This window comes from Sinocyclocheilus grahami, unplaced genomic scaffold, assembly GCF_001515645.1.
Source record: "Sinocyclocheilus grahami isolate Dianchi unplaced genomic scaffold, SAMN03320097.WGS_v1.1 scaffold404.1, whole genome shotgun sequence".
NCBI lineage: Eukaryota > Metazoa > Chordata > Actinopteri > Cypriniformes > Cyprinidae > Sinocyclocheilus > Sinocyclocheilus grahami.
Window position 1 is genome coordinate 491,781 of NW_015505583.1, and position 13,791 is coordinate 505,571.

The following is a 13,791-nucleotide window of genomic DNA, read 5'->3' on the forward strand; positions in this document are numbered from 1 at the left end:
AAAACCGGTAATCGTTACATCCCTAATCTACAGTATCATCATGTTCACACTGCGCACACAGCACCTTACTCCTGATTTCTCTCAACATGGGGACAGGAGAGCTGTCAGTCAATACATGGGAAAGCAAAGTAACGGCCATAGCTTATTTGCAAAAGTAACTCAGATATTTTCTTGTAAATTAAGAAGTGAACTAACTTTATTAGTTACTTGAAAAAGGTCATCTGATTACATAACTCGCGTTACCTGAAAACCGTTACCCCCAACACTGTTATCAGACCTTTTTTTCCCCCAGCTGATGAACAAAAAAATCATTGAATCCACATGGCTTTAAAACATGTTTAATGCATTTAAAGTGGCAGACAACACAACTGCATTGCCAGCTTCTAATGCAGAACAGAATGTTACTGTCTGTTAGTGTGGACGCTAACATTGCTATAGATATTTTCATGAGCAGACCTTTTTATTGTTTAAAGCAAATGTCGTGGAGACGCTGTGTTTCCAAATATGGTAAGGGGCGTAACATTTCCGTCACACGCTTGAGGTAATTCGGCCAATCACAACGCACTAGATAGCTGGCCAATCAGAGCACACTGTTCTATGTTGGCCGGCCGCGAACAGCTTGACGCCGCCCACAAACACGTCATTCTACTGACGACTGCTTCGCTAATCTCGGGGAGTTCAATACGGGATTCACAAAACGCTTGCTGTTGAAAGATGGATCAGTATCCTGATTATTTGGACCAGCTGCTCCACTGAATCACAACCTGTAAGTATGATAAATAATAGATGTTTATATTTTCTATAGAGCATTCAAAATACAGAACTATTGAAATAGGTGTATTGTTTCCGACACGCACTGTACGCTGTAGACCAATCACAACAGACTAGGCCATCTGACCAATCAGAGCAGAGCAGGCTCACGGAAAGGAGGGGTTTAGAGAGACTGAATCTTTGAACTGCTTCGAACGAATCGTTTGAGAATCGCTGGAAAATGAGGTGATATTAAGTGCATATTTTGAGAACACGAAAGCGTTTTTTGACCTTGCATGCATGTAGTCTTATTGTAGGAGACTCCCAAAACAATATTAGGAACCGTAAAAATGGCATAATAAGGGCACTTTAAACTGCGTAAACGCATTGTATTACACCAAATAATGTTATTTTTAGCATTGTCATATATATGACCCCTTTAATATAAAATATATTTAATGCAAACATGGTGGAAAGAACTATTACATTAGGATATAATGCTTTGTACATCGTTATGTATGTGAAATGCTGGATGTGAAGATCAGTGGGTCTTCTCTGCATTTGTAAATCCGTGTGAGACACGCATTTTTCCTTTGCTCCGGTTCTGTGGAGTTCATCAGGACAGTTGGAGGAGCGTCAGGGCTTGTTGAGTTTGTCTGTGAATTTGTCTGATGTAGTACCATTACGTGAGTCAAGCGCATGGAAAGGCTTGTTGACTGCAAAAGTCACTAATAATTCCTCTTTGCCGTGCCGCCACTGGTGGTCGTTTTCTCAATTTATAGCTTCTGTGTTTCTCAAGCCGGTGAGGTGTAATTGAGAATTGAGGGAGTACGGCTTTCTCCTTCAGCGAGTCCCTTTACTCAACAAATGAAGAGAGTTCGCTGTTTAAGTTGCTGTTGAGAAGATGAGACTTGTCTAAGCGTGGACCAAATCTAGGAGTCGCACTCCCATTGCAGAGAAAATCAGGGGATGGATGATTTGAAAGCATTGCCTCCGACTCGTCTTTTATAACGCTTGATCTCAGACAGTAAACGTTTCAAATTGAACCACTGTCGACACACGAAAGGTTTTGAGAATAATAAAAAAAAAAATTTAGTATTTGAATTTGGGGTAGGCGATAAACGGTATTGGTGCTGGGCGGTATACCGGTTCATACCGAATACCGGTGTTTATTTTTGTTATGATATGAATTTTTAAAATACCGCAATACTGGTGTATGTCGCTTAAACAACGTTCGGAACGCCACACTGTTTGAAAGGGGTCCCTTTTCACTGCCCATAGAATATTCATACTGACAAACCTAGCGACTTTTTTGGATAAAGCTTAGCTATGGTTCAGTTGGAAGATTTCGCCAGTGCTGTCCCGCGAACGCGAGGCCTGACTTTCCCGGAGAAGTGTCACTCTCTCGGCGTCTGTTCTGTGCAGTGAGCGGCAGAGATGCAGTGCTTTCAGTTAGCCGCACCACAGCCGACTCCTCAATAAATGAGTACAAAACAGCGTTTGCTAGCACCTGTCGCTTACTGACTGTTTGGAATTATAAATATGAGCGTAGTTCGTCTGTTAATATCACATGCACTTTTTTGTTTGTTACTCAGACGCAGGTGAGAAAAAGTAAAATAGCCAAAACAACCGCATAGCCGCTCTTTAGTGTAGATGCATGTTGATTTTATCAGAAGATGCAGTGATTATAAATGAGAGTGACTCCTGGTTAACATGTATTAAAAGGGGGTCGTGTTTAGTCACTATTTAGTGTGGTATTTTTTGACAATATTCACTCATCATGACAGTAAAATAAGTCATTCTAAGTCAATATACTGCAGTATTTCCTCTCTCTATTAGTAGAAAACATGATTAACACCTGGTCATGCATGAAAAAAAAAATACTGTCATGTACCGTGAAACTGGTATAATTTTGAAAAATACCGTGATATAAATTTTTGGTCATACCGCCCAGCACTAAACAGTATCATACTGTAATCGCAATAAAATTTGTCAGTAACTATGGTAAGCTTTGGACATTTTTAGTCTATGTGGATGAATCAAATAGCTGATCATACATCAGAAAGAAACGCTAATAAGGTGGATTTGTCTGATACACAAACTCAAACATACGTGACGCTTGCTGTGTTTTCAGCATCTGTGTTTCAGTATACGAGGACATAAACACATGGACTTTAAAAAAAAACAACAACAAATCAACGTCTCAAATGTGCACAAAAGTATGAATAAGACCTTAAAGGGTTAGTTCACCTAAAAATGAAAATTAGCTTGTGTTTTTCATATACACCTCGAAGCATCCTAGGTGTATATGACTTTCTTCTTTCAGACGAATTTAGTCGGAGTTATATTAAAAATTGTCTTTGATCTTTCAAGCTGTTTAATGGCACTCAGCGGGTGTTGCAGTTGAACAGTGCACAAGTCATCAAATAAAGCGCGCGCATTCATCATAAAACGTGCCACAGATGGCTCCGGGGCGTGAATAAAGGCCCCATGTAGCGAAGCCATGAGTTTTTGTAAGAAAAATATCCATATTTCAAACATAACACTTTTCTTTCACTTCCGTTGTCTTTCATACACGGATCCGTTCCGGCGGATGACACAGGACGTATGCGCAGCGCGCGCGCCTCTTAGATATGCTAGTCTCGCGAGTTTGTTTATAGGAGTGGGGCGTGAATAAAGGCCCCATGTAGCGAAGCCATGAGTTTTTGTAAGAAAAATATCCATATTTCAAACATAACACTTTTCTTTCACTTCCGTTGTCTTTCATACACGGATCCGTTCCGGCGGATGACACAGGACGTATGCGCAGCGCGCGCCTCTTAGATATGCTAGTCTCGCGAGTTTGTTTATAGGAGTAAAGGAAGCAAAGTTTCCTTACTCTAGTAAAGGAAAACCAGTCTCCTCTTGGTTTATATCGAAATTCTCCGACATTTTTCTTTGCAAATCTTCGGTTTGTACTTCTAATTCGTGACCGGCCTTTTTTGTTCTCTCGAAGCATTCGTCACTAATCACGCAACGCCGCACGTCTTACGTCATCCGCCAGAACTGCTTCAGTGTATGACGGTCAGCGGAAGTGAGAGAAAAGTGTTTATTTATTACGTTTGAAATATGGATACTTTTCTTACAAAAACTCATGGATTCGCTACATGGGGCCTTTATTCACCCCCCGGAATGCCGTCTGCGGCACGTTTTATTATGAATGCGCACGCTTTATTTGATGACTTGTGCACTGTTCAACTGCAACACCTGCTGACTGCCATTAAACAGCTTGAAAGATCAAAGACAATTTTTAATATACCTCCGACTGGATTCGTCTGAAAGAAGAAAGTCATATACACCAAGGATGCTTCGAGGGTGAGTAAAACACAAGCTAATTTTCATTTTGGGTGAACTAACCCTTTAAATTAAAAGGTAGCTACTCTGTGGAGTTTGTGAACAAACCATATACTTGTTAGACTTTCAGAATGAATAACCTGTAAGCATTTCCTTCCCTATTAAAGGTAAATTAATATTAGGATGAATATCGATATAGAATGATATGGAAAAACAAAAAAGTGAAAACACAAATCACATCGTAGGGGTTCTAAAAGTGTTTACTTTTCTTTTACACAGAACATTTGAACAAAAACAATATCTCCCAGACATTTAATTTAAAAGGGAGCATCATACATACCTTGATCATCATTTTAGTGCCATGGGAAAAAAACTGCTATTGATGGACAAAAATATTTTATTTAACTGTTAAAGTTCAATGTATTTGTGAAATTCACTCAATAAGAGTGCAGCGCTCTCAGCTTCAGCACGTTCTGGAGGAGCAGACATCTTTCCACTTGTTACGATCATAATAATTGTCCTGATTTCTGCGTGCCTGTACATGTTCAGCGCTGGCGCTCCTGGATAAACTACACAGGAGTGCTGTGAATTGTATTAGTGTGTGTTGGTGTTTTGGCACAACAGTAGTCCTGTGCTGTAGGCCTGGAGCGTTTGTCCGTGTGGAGGATTAAATTAGCAGCAGTTGTTTATCGTCCGTACCCAATCCATCTGTCTGGCTCAGTAGAGTCGGCGCTATCTGTGCTATCATACTTCAGTCCAACGGCCCGACCACACAGATTCACACACATACACACTCACTCACTCACTCACACAGACACTCACACAGACACAACACACACACACACACACACACACACACACACACACACCCTTCCCACTTCCCCAGCAGACAGTGAGACATTCCACCCGGTGTAACCTCCTCTGCCAAGAGCACTTGGCTTTCCTCTATGCAGATTAGCCATGTGCTAATTGCAGTTATTTATTTTTTTCTCCTCCCTTTTTGGAGAGGGAGTGAGAGAGGAAGGAAATCAGCCATGGACGAGCGATTGATTGGTGGATGAGGAGGAGGGGTTGAGAGAGTGGTGCCAAATAGCATGAGTTTCTCTGAGCCTTAACATTACTTCAGCGGAGAAAGTCTGTTAGGCCAGTGATTCACAGACGCTAGTGATGATATTTGAGTCAAGGAATTTTAAAATCTACGTGGAATCAAAATAAACTATGCAACTATTGCATTCAAAAGTTCGGGTTTTTAAAGAAATTAATACTTTTATTCAGCAGGGATGGATAAATTGATAAAAGAGACCGTAAAGGCATTGACAGTGTTACAGAAAAATTCAATTATAAATTCAAATTTCAAATAAATTTGAACTTTCTATTAAAATAAAGAATCCTGAGGGGGGAAAAATACCTTTCTTAGGTTTACAAAAAATCACGAAGCACACAACTTTTGTTCGGCATTGATGATAATAGAAAATGTTTTCTTAACAGTAAATCAGCATATTAGACTGATTTCTGAAGATCATGTGACACCGAAGACTGGAGTAATGATGCTGAAATTCAGCTGCGCATCACAGGAATAAATTACATTTATAATATATTACAATTTTTTTAATTGTAATTTCACATTATTACCGTTTTAAGTTAACTGGATTTTAAATTAAATAAATGCAGTGTAGGTGAGCATAAGAGTTTTTCCACAAAACATAAAAAAAATAAATCCCAACCCCATGTGCTTTCTGTTCCCAAAGAAAGTGTTATTGTTGAATCAAATTTGTAATAACCTCCAATAGGAAATATGTAAACCCGGGAAAGAAAACGGCACTCAAGCCATTTTTGTTTTTGTGGAGATTATTAAATCTACACCATGGGTTATTGCTGTAAATTAAAGTAACTCTTGAATTAAAATACTTAGTTTTTTGTAAGTCTTCATTATTTAATTATTTTTACACTTTTTTTTTTTTGTAAAAATATATTTCACACTTGTCTTTTTCTTAGAGTAACTTTGAGCTTTTCTTGAAAGATGCAAGTAAAATGTTCTTCTTAGCATAATTTTTTCCTGATCCAGTCAATTGCTAATAAAAAGTAATTCCCACCCTGCATTTATTTCTCCCTAAATATCCCATTTCAAATAGCCGCTGTTTCAAATTGATTTCGGGTTTCTGCAAGGTCTTGTTTTCAAGAAAACCCCGGCGGTGTTTCAAGAGAAAATCCCACGACTGGCTCCTTGTTATTGTTGCTGTTAACTAGTATCATTCATTAAAAAAGTGAAAGGGAAAGCTCTGGCCCTCAGCGACTAAGACTGCGGCGGGAAATCCTTGAATTCCCCTCAGGGATCAATAAAGTACGTCTGTCTATTTAAAAATGAGAGACGGCGAGATATGCTGCTGCTTATCTTTGACCTTGCCCGAGGATGAATTAAAAGCACTTCATTTCTGAACAACTGTCATTCTCTCTCGCGCCGTCCCGTCCCGTCCCACCCTCATTCCCGTACTTCAGGAGCCCAGGGGTGATTCATCTACATAATACTGTGTGAAGGCAACCTCAGCGTTTTTCAGACTGGATGCGGGAACGTGCCGACACCTGCATGTTTACCACAGTCTCGAGCAAAAAGAGGAATTAGACGTCTATTGGCCTGCCGTCTTGATTTGTGGGCCGTTCCCTCAAAGCGACGCACAAAAATGAATTTGTTGTTGAAGTAATAGTTTTCACTGGACATGTTCTTAATGCAGGGGCATTGAATCTTACTTATTCTAACCATGTGGAGTGAGAGAGGAAGGAAATCAGCCATGGACGAGCGATTGATTGGTGGATGAGGAGGAGGGGTTGAGAGAGTGGTGCCAAATAGCATGAGTTTCTCTGAGCCTTAACATTACTTCAGCGGAGAAAGTCTGTTAGGCCAGTGATTCACAGACGCTAGTGATGATATTTGAGTCAAGGAATTTTAAAATCTACGTGGAATCAAAATAAACTATGCAACTATTGCATTCAAAAGTTCGGGTTTTTAAAGAAATTAATACTTTTATTCAGCAGGGATGGATAAATTGATAAAAGAGACCGTAAAGGCATTGACAGTGTTACAGAAAAATTCAATTATAAATTCAAATTTCAAATAAATTTGAACTTTCTATTAAAATAAAGAATCCTGAGGGGGGAAAAATACCTTTCTTAGGTTTACAAAAAATCACGAAGCACACAACTTTTGTTCGGCATTGATGATAATAGAAAATGTTTTCTTAACAGTAAATCAGCATATTAGACTGATTTCTGAAGATCATGTGACACCGAAGACTGGAGTAATGATGCTGAAATTCAGCTGCGCATCACAGGAATAAATTACATTTATAATATATTACAATTTTTTTAATTGTAATTTCACATTATTACCGTTTTAAGTTAACTGGATTTTAAATTAAATAAATGCAGTGTAGGTGAGCATAAGAGTTTTTCCACAAAACATAAAAAAAATAAATCCCAACCCCATGTGCTTTCTGTTCCCAAAGAAAGTGTTATTGTTGAATCAAATTTGTAATAACCTCCAATAGGAAATATGTAAACCCGGGAAAGAAAACGGCACTCAAGCCATTTTTGTTTTTGTGGAGATTATTAAATCTACACCATGGGTTATTGCTGTAAATTAAAGTAACTCTTGAATTAAAATACTTAGTTTTTTGTAAGTCTTCATTATTTAATTATTTTTACACTTTTTTTTTTTTGTAAAAATATATTTCACACTTGTCTTTTTCTTAGAGTAACTTTGAGCTTTTCTTGAAAGATGCAAGTAAAATGTTCTTCTTAGCATAATTTTTTCCTGATCCAGTCAATTGCTAATAAAAAGTAATTCCCACCCTGCATTTATTTCTCCCTAAATATCCCATTTCAAATAGCCGCTGTTTCAAATTGATTTCGGGTTTCTGCAAGGTCTTGTTTTCAAGAAAACCCCGGCGGTGTTTCAAGAGAAAATCCCACGACTGGCTCCTTGTTATTGTTGCTGTTAACTAGTATCATTCATTAAAAAAGTGAAAGGGAAAGCTCTGGCCCTCAGCGACTAAGACTGCGGCGGGAAATCCTTGAATTCCCCTCAGGGATCAATAAAGTACGTCTGTCTATTTAAAAATGAGAGACGGCGAGATATGCTGCTGCTTATCTTTGACCTTGCCCGAGGATGAATTAAAAGCACTTCATGTCTGAACAACTGTCATTCTCTCTCGCGCCGTCCCGTCCCGTCCCACCCTCATTCCCGTACTTCAGGAGCCCAGGGGTGATTCATCTACATAATACTGTGTGAAGGCAACCTCAGCGTTTTTCAGACTGGATGCGGGAACGTGCCGACACCTGCATGTTTACCACAGTCTCGAGCAAAAAGAGGAATTAGACGTCTATTGGCCTGCCGTCTTGATTTGTGGGCCGTTCCCTCAAAGCGACGCACAAAAATGAATTTGTTGTTGAAGTAATAGTTTTCACTGGACATGTTCTTAATGCAGGGGCATTGAATCTTACTTATTCTAACCATGTAAAATCCCAAATCTATAAATGAGATGGCAACTTGAGGTCAGAGGTTTGCTCCGATCTTTGTTCAAGCATAATTCATCATCTTCATCCACTTCCATTACCCTTTCGGTCAAAGGCCTCACTGATCTCAGCCATAACCTCATGCTTCATCACAGCATGTAGACGAGATAAAGCATCCACCATTCTTATGCATGTAAACACTGCTATAATTACGGCCATGTAAAAAATTTAATTGTTTTTATTGAAAATCTTGTCTAACTAATTCTAACTAAATCATTAAACTTATATTAGTTGTCAGCATTTTATTAAAAGTTGAACAAACTTTTTTACCAAATTCTTTCTTTAATTTAAATTTTACTGGATTCCGATTTAATGGTTTACATGAATGGCAATGATCAAAATGGTTGATTATTCTGTGTTATGTAATTCAATGTTTCTCGTAATCAAATTATGTCATAAAGTGCTGCACAACAGAGGTTTACTAATAAAATTAAAACATGGAGAAAATAATTGTGATTATTCCTTAAAAGTAAAGGTTTAATACTTGCTTTAGTAGCAGTAGCAGCAGCAGTAGCAAGATGTACATTATACTGAACAATAGTTATATTTATCACAATTTCTTCAAGTTAAACCGAACTGTTGTTTTGATGGGTTGCCGTGAAGAGATTTGTATGTGTATGTGATATGACTGCAGTTTTCCTCAAATTTAATTTTTAAATAGTCTGGTTTAAAATTAAAAGATTATTTGTACTGACCTACTTCATTCAAAATTTGGCAAGTTCCGTGACATTCCGCGTTTTACAGTAAATTCCATTCCGTGATTCCAACCACGCTTCGCAGAAATCTTAGGACCCTGTGTATTGTCAAAAATGAACACTTAACATTTTCTGTATGCTGGACTTGTGAGTTACAAAACTGTATTTTGTACCATTTTGCACCGTTTGTCCATTAATCAGCTGAGCTGTCCACACTAGAAGCATTGGTTGCAGCCCACAATGCTTATTCATCTGAAACACATTTGAATAGGTTGTGTTGTTTCTTCCTTGTATTGAAAGAAAGGGTCCAGATTGACCTCCGATGTCAAGAGAGCCTTACTACAGCTGCTGGAGGAGCAGCGCTGGCTGAGGATGTGTTTTGGTGGCAGATGGGACCTGTTACCATTTCAGGAGTCCTGTCCTGTGTCTCTGTGCCTTCACCGGTCCTACTGATCTTTGAGAAGTGGGAAAGTGTGTGTGATTCTCTGGGGATGCAGGAGTCAAGTGGGTGCATTCAAACAGTTTAGTAAGTTTCAAAGTTACGCCGAGGGGTGGGTGGCATGACCAAAATATTATATCACTGTATGAGCAATTTATGTCATGGTAACTGTATGTCACACAATATAATTGCATTTTATATTATAATCTTACATAATTTTTGCTGGAAAATCAAAAAATGTATTGTTTTTGGTTATTCAAAATACTTCAATACCACAAAATGTTTTACACAATTTTTTTTTATTAGTATTTTTGGCGAGAGAGTTCGCCAAAAAAGAAAATTCTTCTGTTGCTGATACAAAAAGAAAACGAGAAAAGCCCTGATTGGGTGATTTTAAACTCTTATTAATTCTGGAGAATCAAGAGAAACAGAAATCGTGATTAATTCAATTAATTGCACAGCTCTGCTCAGTTGCAGTGTTGACCGTTTTGCTGGTTTGTAATGTGAGCGATGTAGCTTTATTCTTTCTGTTTCTCATGTTACATTACTATTTGTTTCAAGACTCGTAAAACAACTTCAGAATCAGAACTCTTTTCAAATAGGAAAAAAACATCGCCAGATTTAAGTTCATGGTCTCAGTTCCTGTCCCGGTTGTCTTTGTATAATTCCCACGCACCGTCTTCCAGTCCCGTCGTCCCAAAGACTTTATTCCGATCTCTCTGTAGTTCTTCGTCTCTCTCCTCTGATGTTCGGGTCACACTCCCGTCTCCACACACATTTGTTTCCTCTTGTCTGTTTTCAAAAGGAAGTTGACTGTTCATCCAGGCTCCAGCCCCTGGCAGATTGAACCACTGCTTTCATTCTCTCATTCATTCACTGCCAATTTCCCCTCCCTTCGCTGGCACTGTGTTTGAAGCATACAGACCTATTTTTGATTTGGGGTGGTGTGCCTTTGCTATGCTCTGGCTAATACTCTGTCATGGCGTTGTGATTGTTTTCAATCTTAACAGCGGAAACAAGCCTCTCTTGATATTGATCACCATTGACTTCATCTTAACCAGAGATGTCTAAGTGAATGCTTTCAGAACATTAATGGCCCAGATGCCTGGCGTTCAGTCCTCTCAATGCTGCAGGGAACTGAAACGTACCACAGTAATTTCTCCTCCTGTATGGCACTAGCTGATTTTAACTGTGCCTCTGAATTATTAGCACTTACCCTCGTTCTCCGTCTCTTTCAGCCTCCAGGCCCCATGGACCAGGTGGGGAAAATTCGAGGGCAGCACTATGGTGGCGGAAACCCCTACTCTCAGCAGCAGGGGCCTCCTCCTGGCTCCCAACAGGGTTCTCCTTACCCAGGACAGGGTTACGGGCCCTCGGGACCCCAGAGGTATCCTATGGGCATGCAGGGCCGCACTCCCGGAAACATGAGCGGAATGCAGTATGGACAACAGGTCAGATGTTCATGTTGTGGGGATTTTGGGTTGTTTTCTTTTGTTTGGATGGCTGATGCTGAGAGCACTTTAGAGAGCAGGGTGGCTAATGGCCAATGCAGTCGATATACACCACCATTCAAAAGTTTGGGATCTGCTGCATTTATTGGATTAAAAATACACAAAACACAGTAATATGGTGAAATATGATTAAAATGAATAAAATAATGGTTTTCTATTTTAGTATGCTTTAAAATATAGTTTGTTCCTTTGATGCAAAGCTGAATTTATCAGCCATTACTCCAGTCTTCAATGTGACATGATCCTTCATTATCAATATGCTTATTTTATTATTAATGTGGAAACCGTTGTAATGCACAATACTGTGGTATTTTTATTTTTTTTCAGGATTTGTGGAATAAAAAGTACAGCATTTATTCAAAATAGAAATCCTTTGTAATAATACAAGTATATATTTATATTTTATTTTAATTTATTTTATTATAAATTGTAATAATATTTCACAATATAACTGTTTCTTCAGTGTTTTTATCAAATAAATGCAGCCTTTATGAACAGAGGAAACCACTTTAAAAATGTAAAAATTCTTACTGGTCCCAAACTTTTGAACAGCAGTGTATATGTTATCACAATATTTAATTTAAAGATGGTAAAAACACATGCATAACAATTGCTGAAATTAAATCTATGTATTTTTTTATTCACCTTTGCTCAATGGGTTGTTAAAGAGACACTTTCCATCACTCTTCTGCAGCACTTGTTTCTGGTGCATTAAAACGCGCCTTATCAACTGTTGGCACAATACTTATTAATAGGGGTGTGACGAGACACTTATCACACGAGGCGAGGCGAGATTTGACTTTTTTAAAGAAATCCTCAATGATGAAATATATAGGGAAAAATAGTCTTTTATTCTTAATAAATTCTGTGTTTTAGCATGTCTAATTATTTGAATGCATAAAACAACTTAATTTATTCATTTTTTTCTTAAAGTAGCCTTCATTTTTTCCCCCTCAGAAATTCTGTATTGTATATTTACATTTTTTTCTGGTTATCAAATGAATGCATACAACATTAATTTAATTTGTCATTTATCTTTTAATTATTGAAAATTAAGCAAACAAAAGGGAATTTACTATTAAAATTAAAACATGGAAGAAATGTTTTGTGTGATTATTCCTTAAAAAATTGTTTGTTTCATTTTAGTAGTAGTAGTAGTAGTAGGCTATGTACATTCTACTGAAAAATAGTTATAGGCACAATGTCTTCAAATCAAACTGGACTTTTATTTTGACGGGTTGCCGTGAATACATTTACAGTTCTGTGTATGAGATATGACGCTAGTTTTTCTCAAATCAAATGCTAAAATGCTCATGAAGTGACTCTCAGAGCAGTTCTGGAGATGTTTTTCATGCGTTTACGACCTCATTTAGTTACACGGCAGACGCTGTATCACCGCGAGTGTCACGCGCGCTTCAGTGTGTGTGTGTGTAGTAAATGAAACCACGCGTCTGCGCCATTCATAAACGGAGACGGGCAGAACATGCAGGATTCATATTTAAATCGACTTTTGCGGCTTGATATTTACAGATACCTAGACCATATCGTGATTTGATTTAAGTGTAGTGATCTACTTTTGATTAATTCATAAAAAATTTGACAAATTCCGCGTTAAACTGTGAATTCTGTTTTTATGACTAGATAAAGACTACACTGCGTAATTTTCCTGATTATCATGCGGCCACTTGCCTGATGTAACATAAAATATCTTACATACCACCACTTGTGAACGAGCCAGTGAAATGCAAATATATCTGAAAGGTCTGCGAGAGGATATCGTCATGTTCTCGCGAGACCAGTCAGATCTCGCGAGACGCATCGGTTCTATTAATAATAGAGACAACACTTTAAAGGGGCAGGTAAACCAAAAATGAAAATTCTGCTATCATATGGAGAAAGAGAAAAAAAAAAACTACTATGGAAGTCAAAAAGGGCCAGAAGCGGTTTGGGTTACCTACATTCTTCAAAATGGGAGAGAGACATTTTTGAGACCATTTTAGCTCCATACTGTAGAATTCAGGTCCAGTCATTCTGTTCGTTTACATAACGGGCAGACCTTTTCCTCTGCTGCCAGATTTTTGTTTTTCACAGTCGCAGCTTGAACCTGAAGGCTTCTGACGGTCTTAAGACATTCTTGATCATAGCAGCATGAGCTCCTGGGTCTTTTCATCTGTGCTTTCAAAGAAGGTGGTTATGAGGTCACGGCGAGGCTCGGGTTTGTCACATGGGGATTTCAGGGGGGGGGGGGGGGGGGGACTAGACATAGTCTCAAGAAAAATGGTTGCTAATTGATCTAATTTTTCATGATATCTTCAGATTTGAAATAGAAACTCATTAGACATGTGACTTTCAACCCATTACTTCTCTGGATTGCTCTAGGACTGATTTCATGTATTTTTATATGAAAAAATAAATAAAATTCAGTGTGGTACAATTTTTTTCAAGGCACTTCAGTGTCTATAACTTTTTATCTTTTTGCATTATCAACTCTGGA

General features: G+C 38.3%; 1 protein-coding gene across 1 annotated transcript in view; it reads left to right on the forward strand.

The window, feature by feature from the left end:
- Positions 1 to 13,791, forward strand: part of LOC107550655 (AT-rich interactive domain-containing protein 1A-like) — a 100,790-nt gene that overhangs the window by 12,416 nt on the left and 74,583 nt on the right. Inside the window, exon 2 of the mRNA XM_016231990.1 lies at positions 11,025 to 11,237. Within this exon, the coding sequence (XP_016087476.1) occupies positions 11,025 to 11,237 (213 nt within the window). The remainder of the gene's footprint in view (positions 1 to 11,024; positions 11,238 to 13,791) is intronic.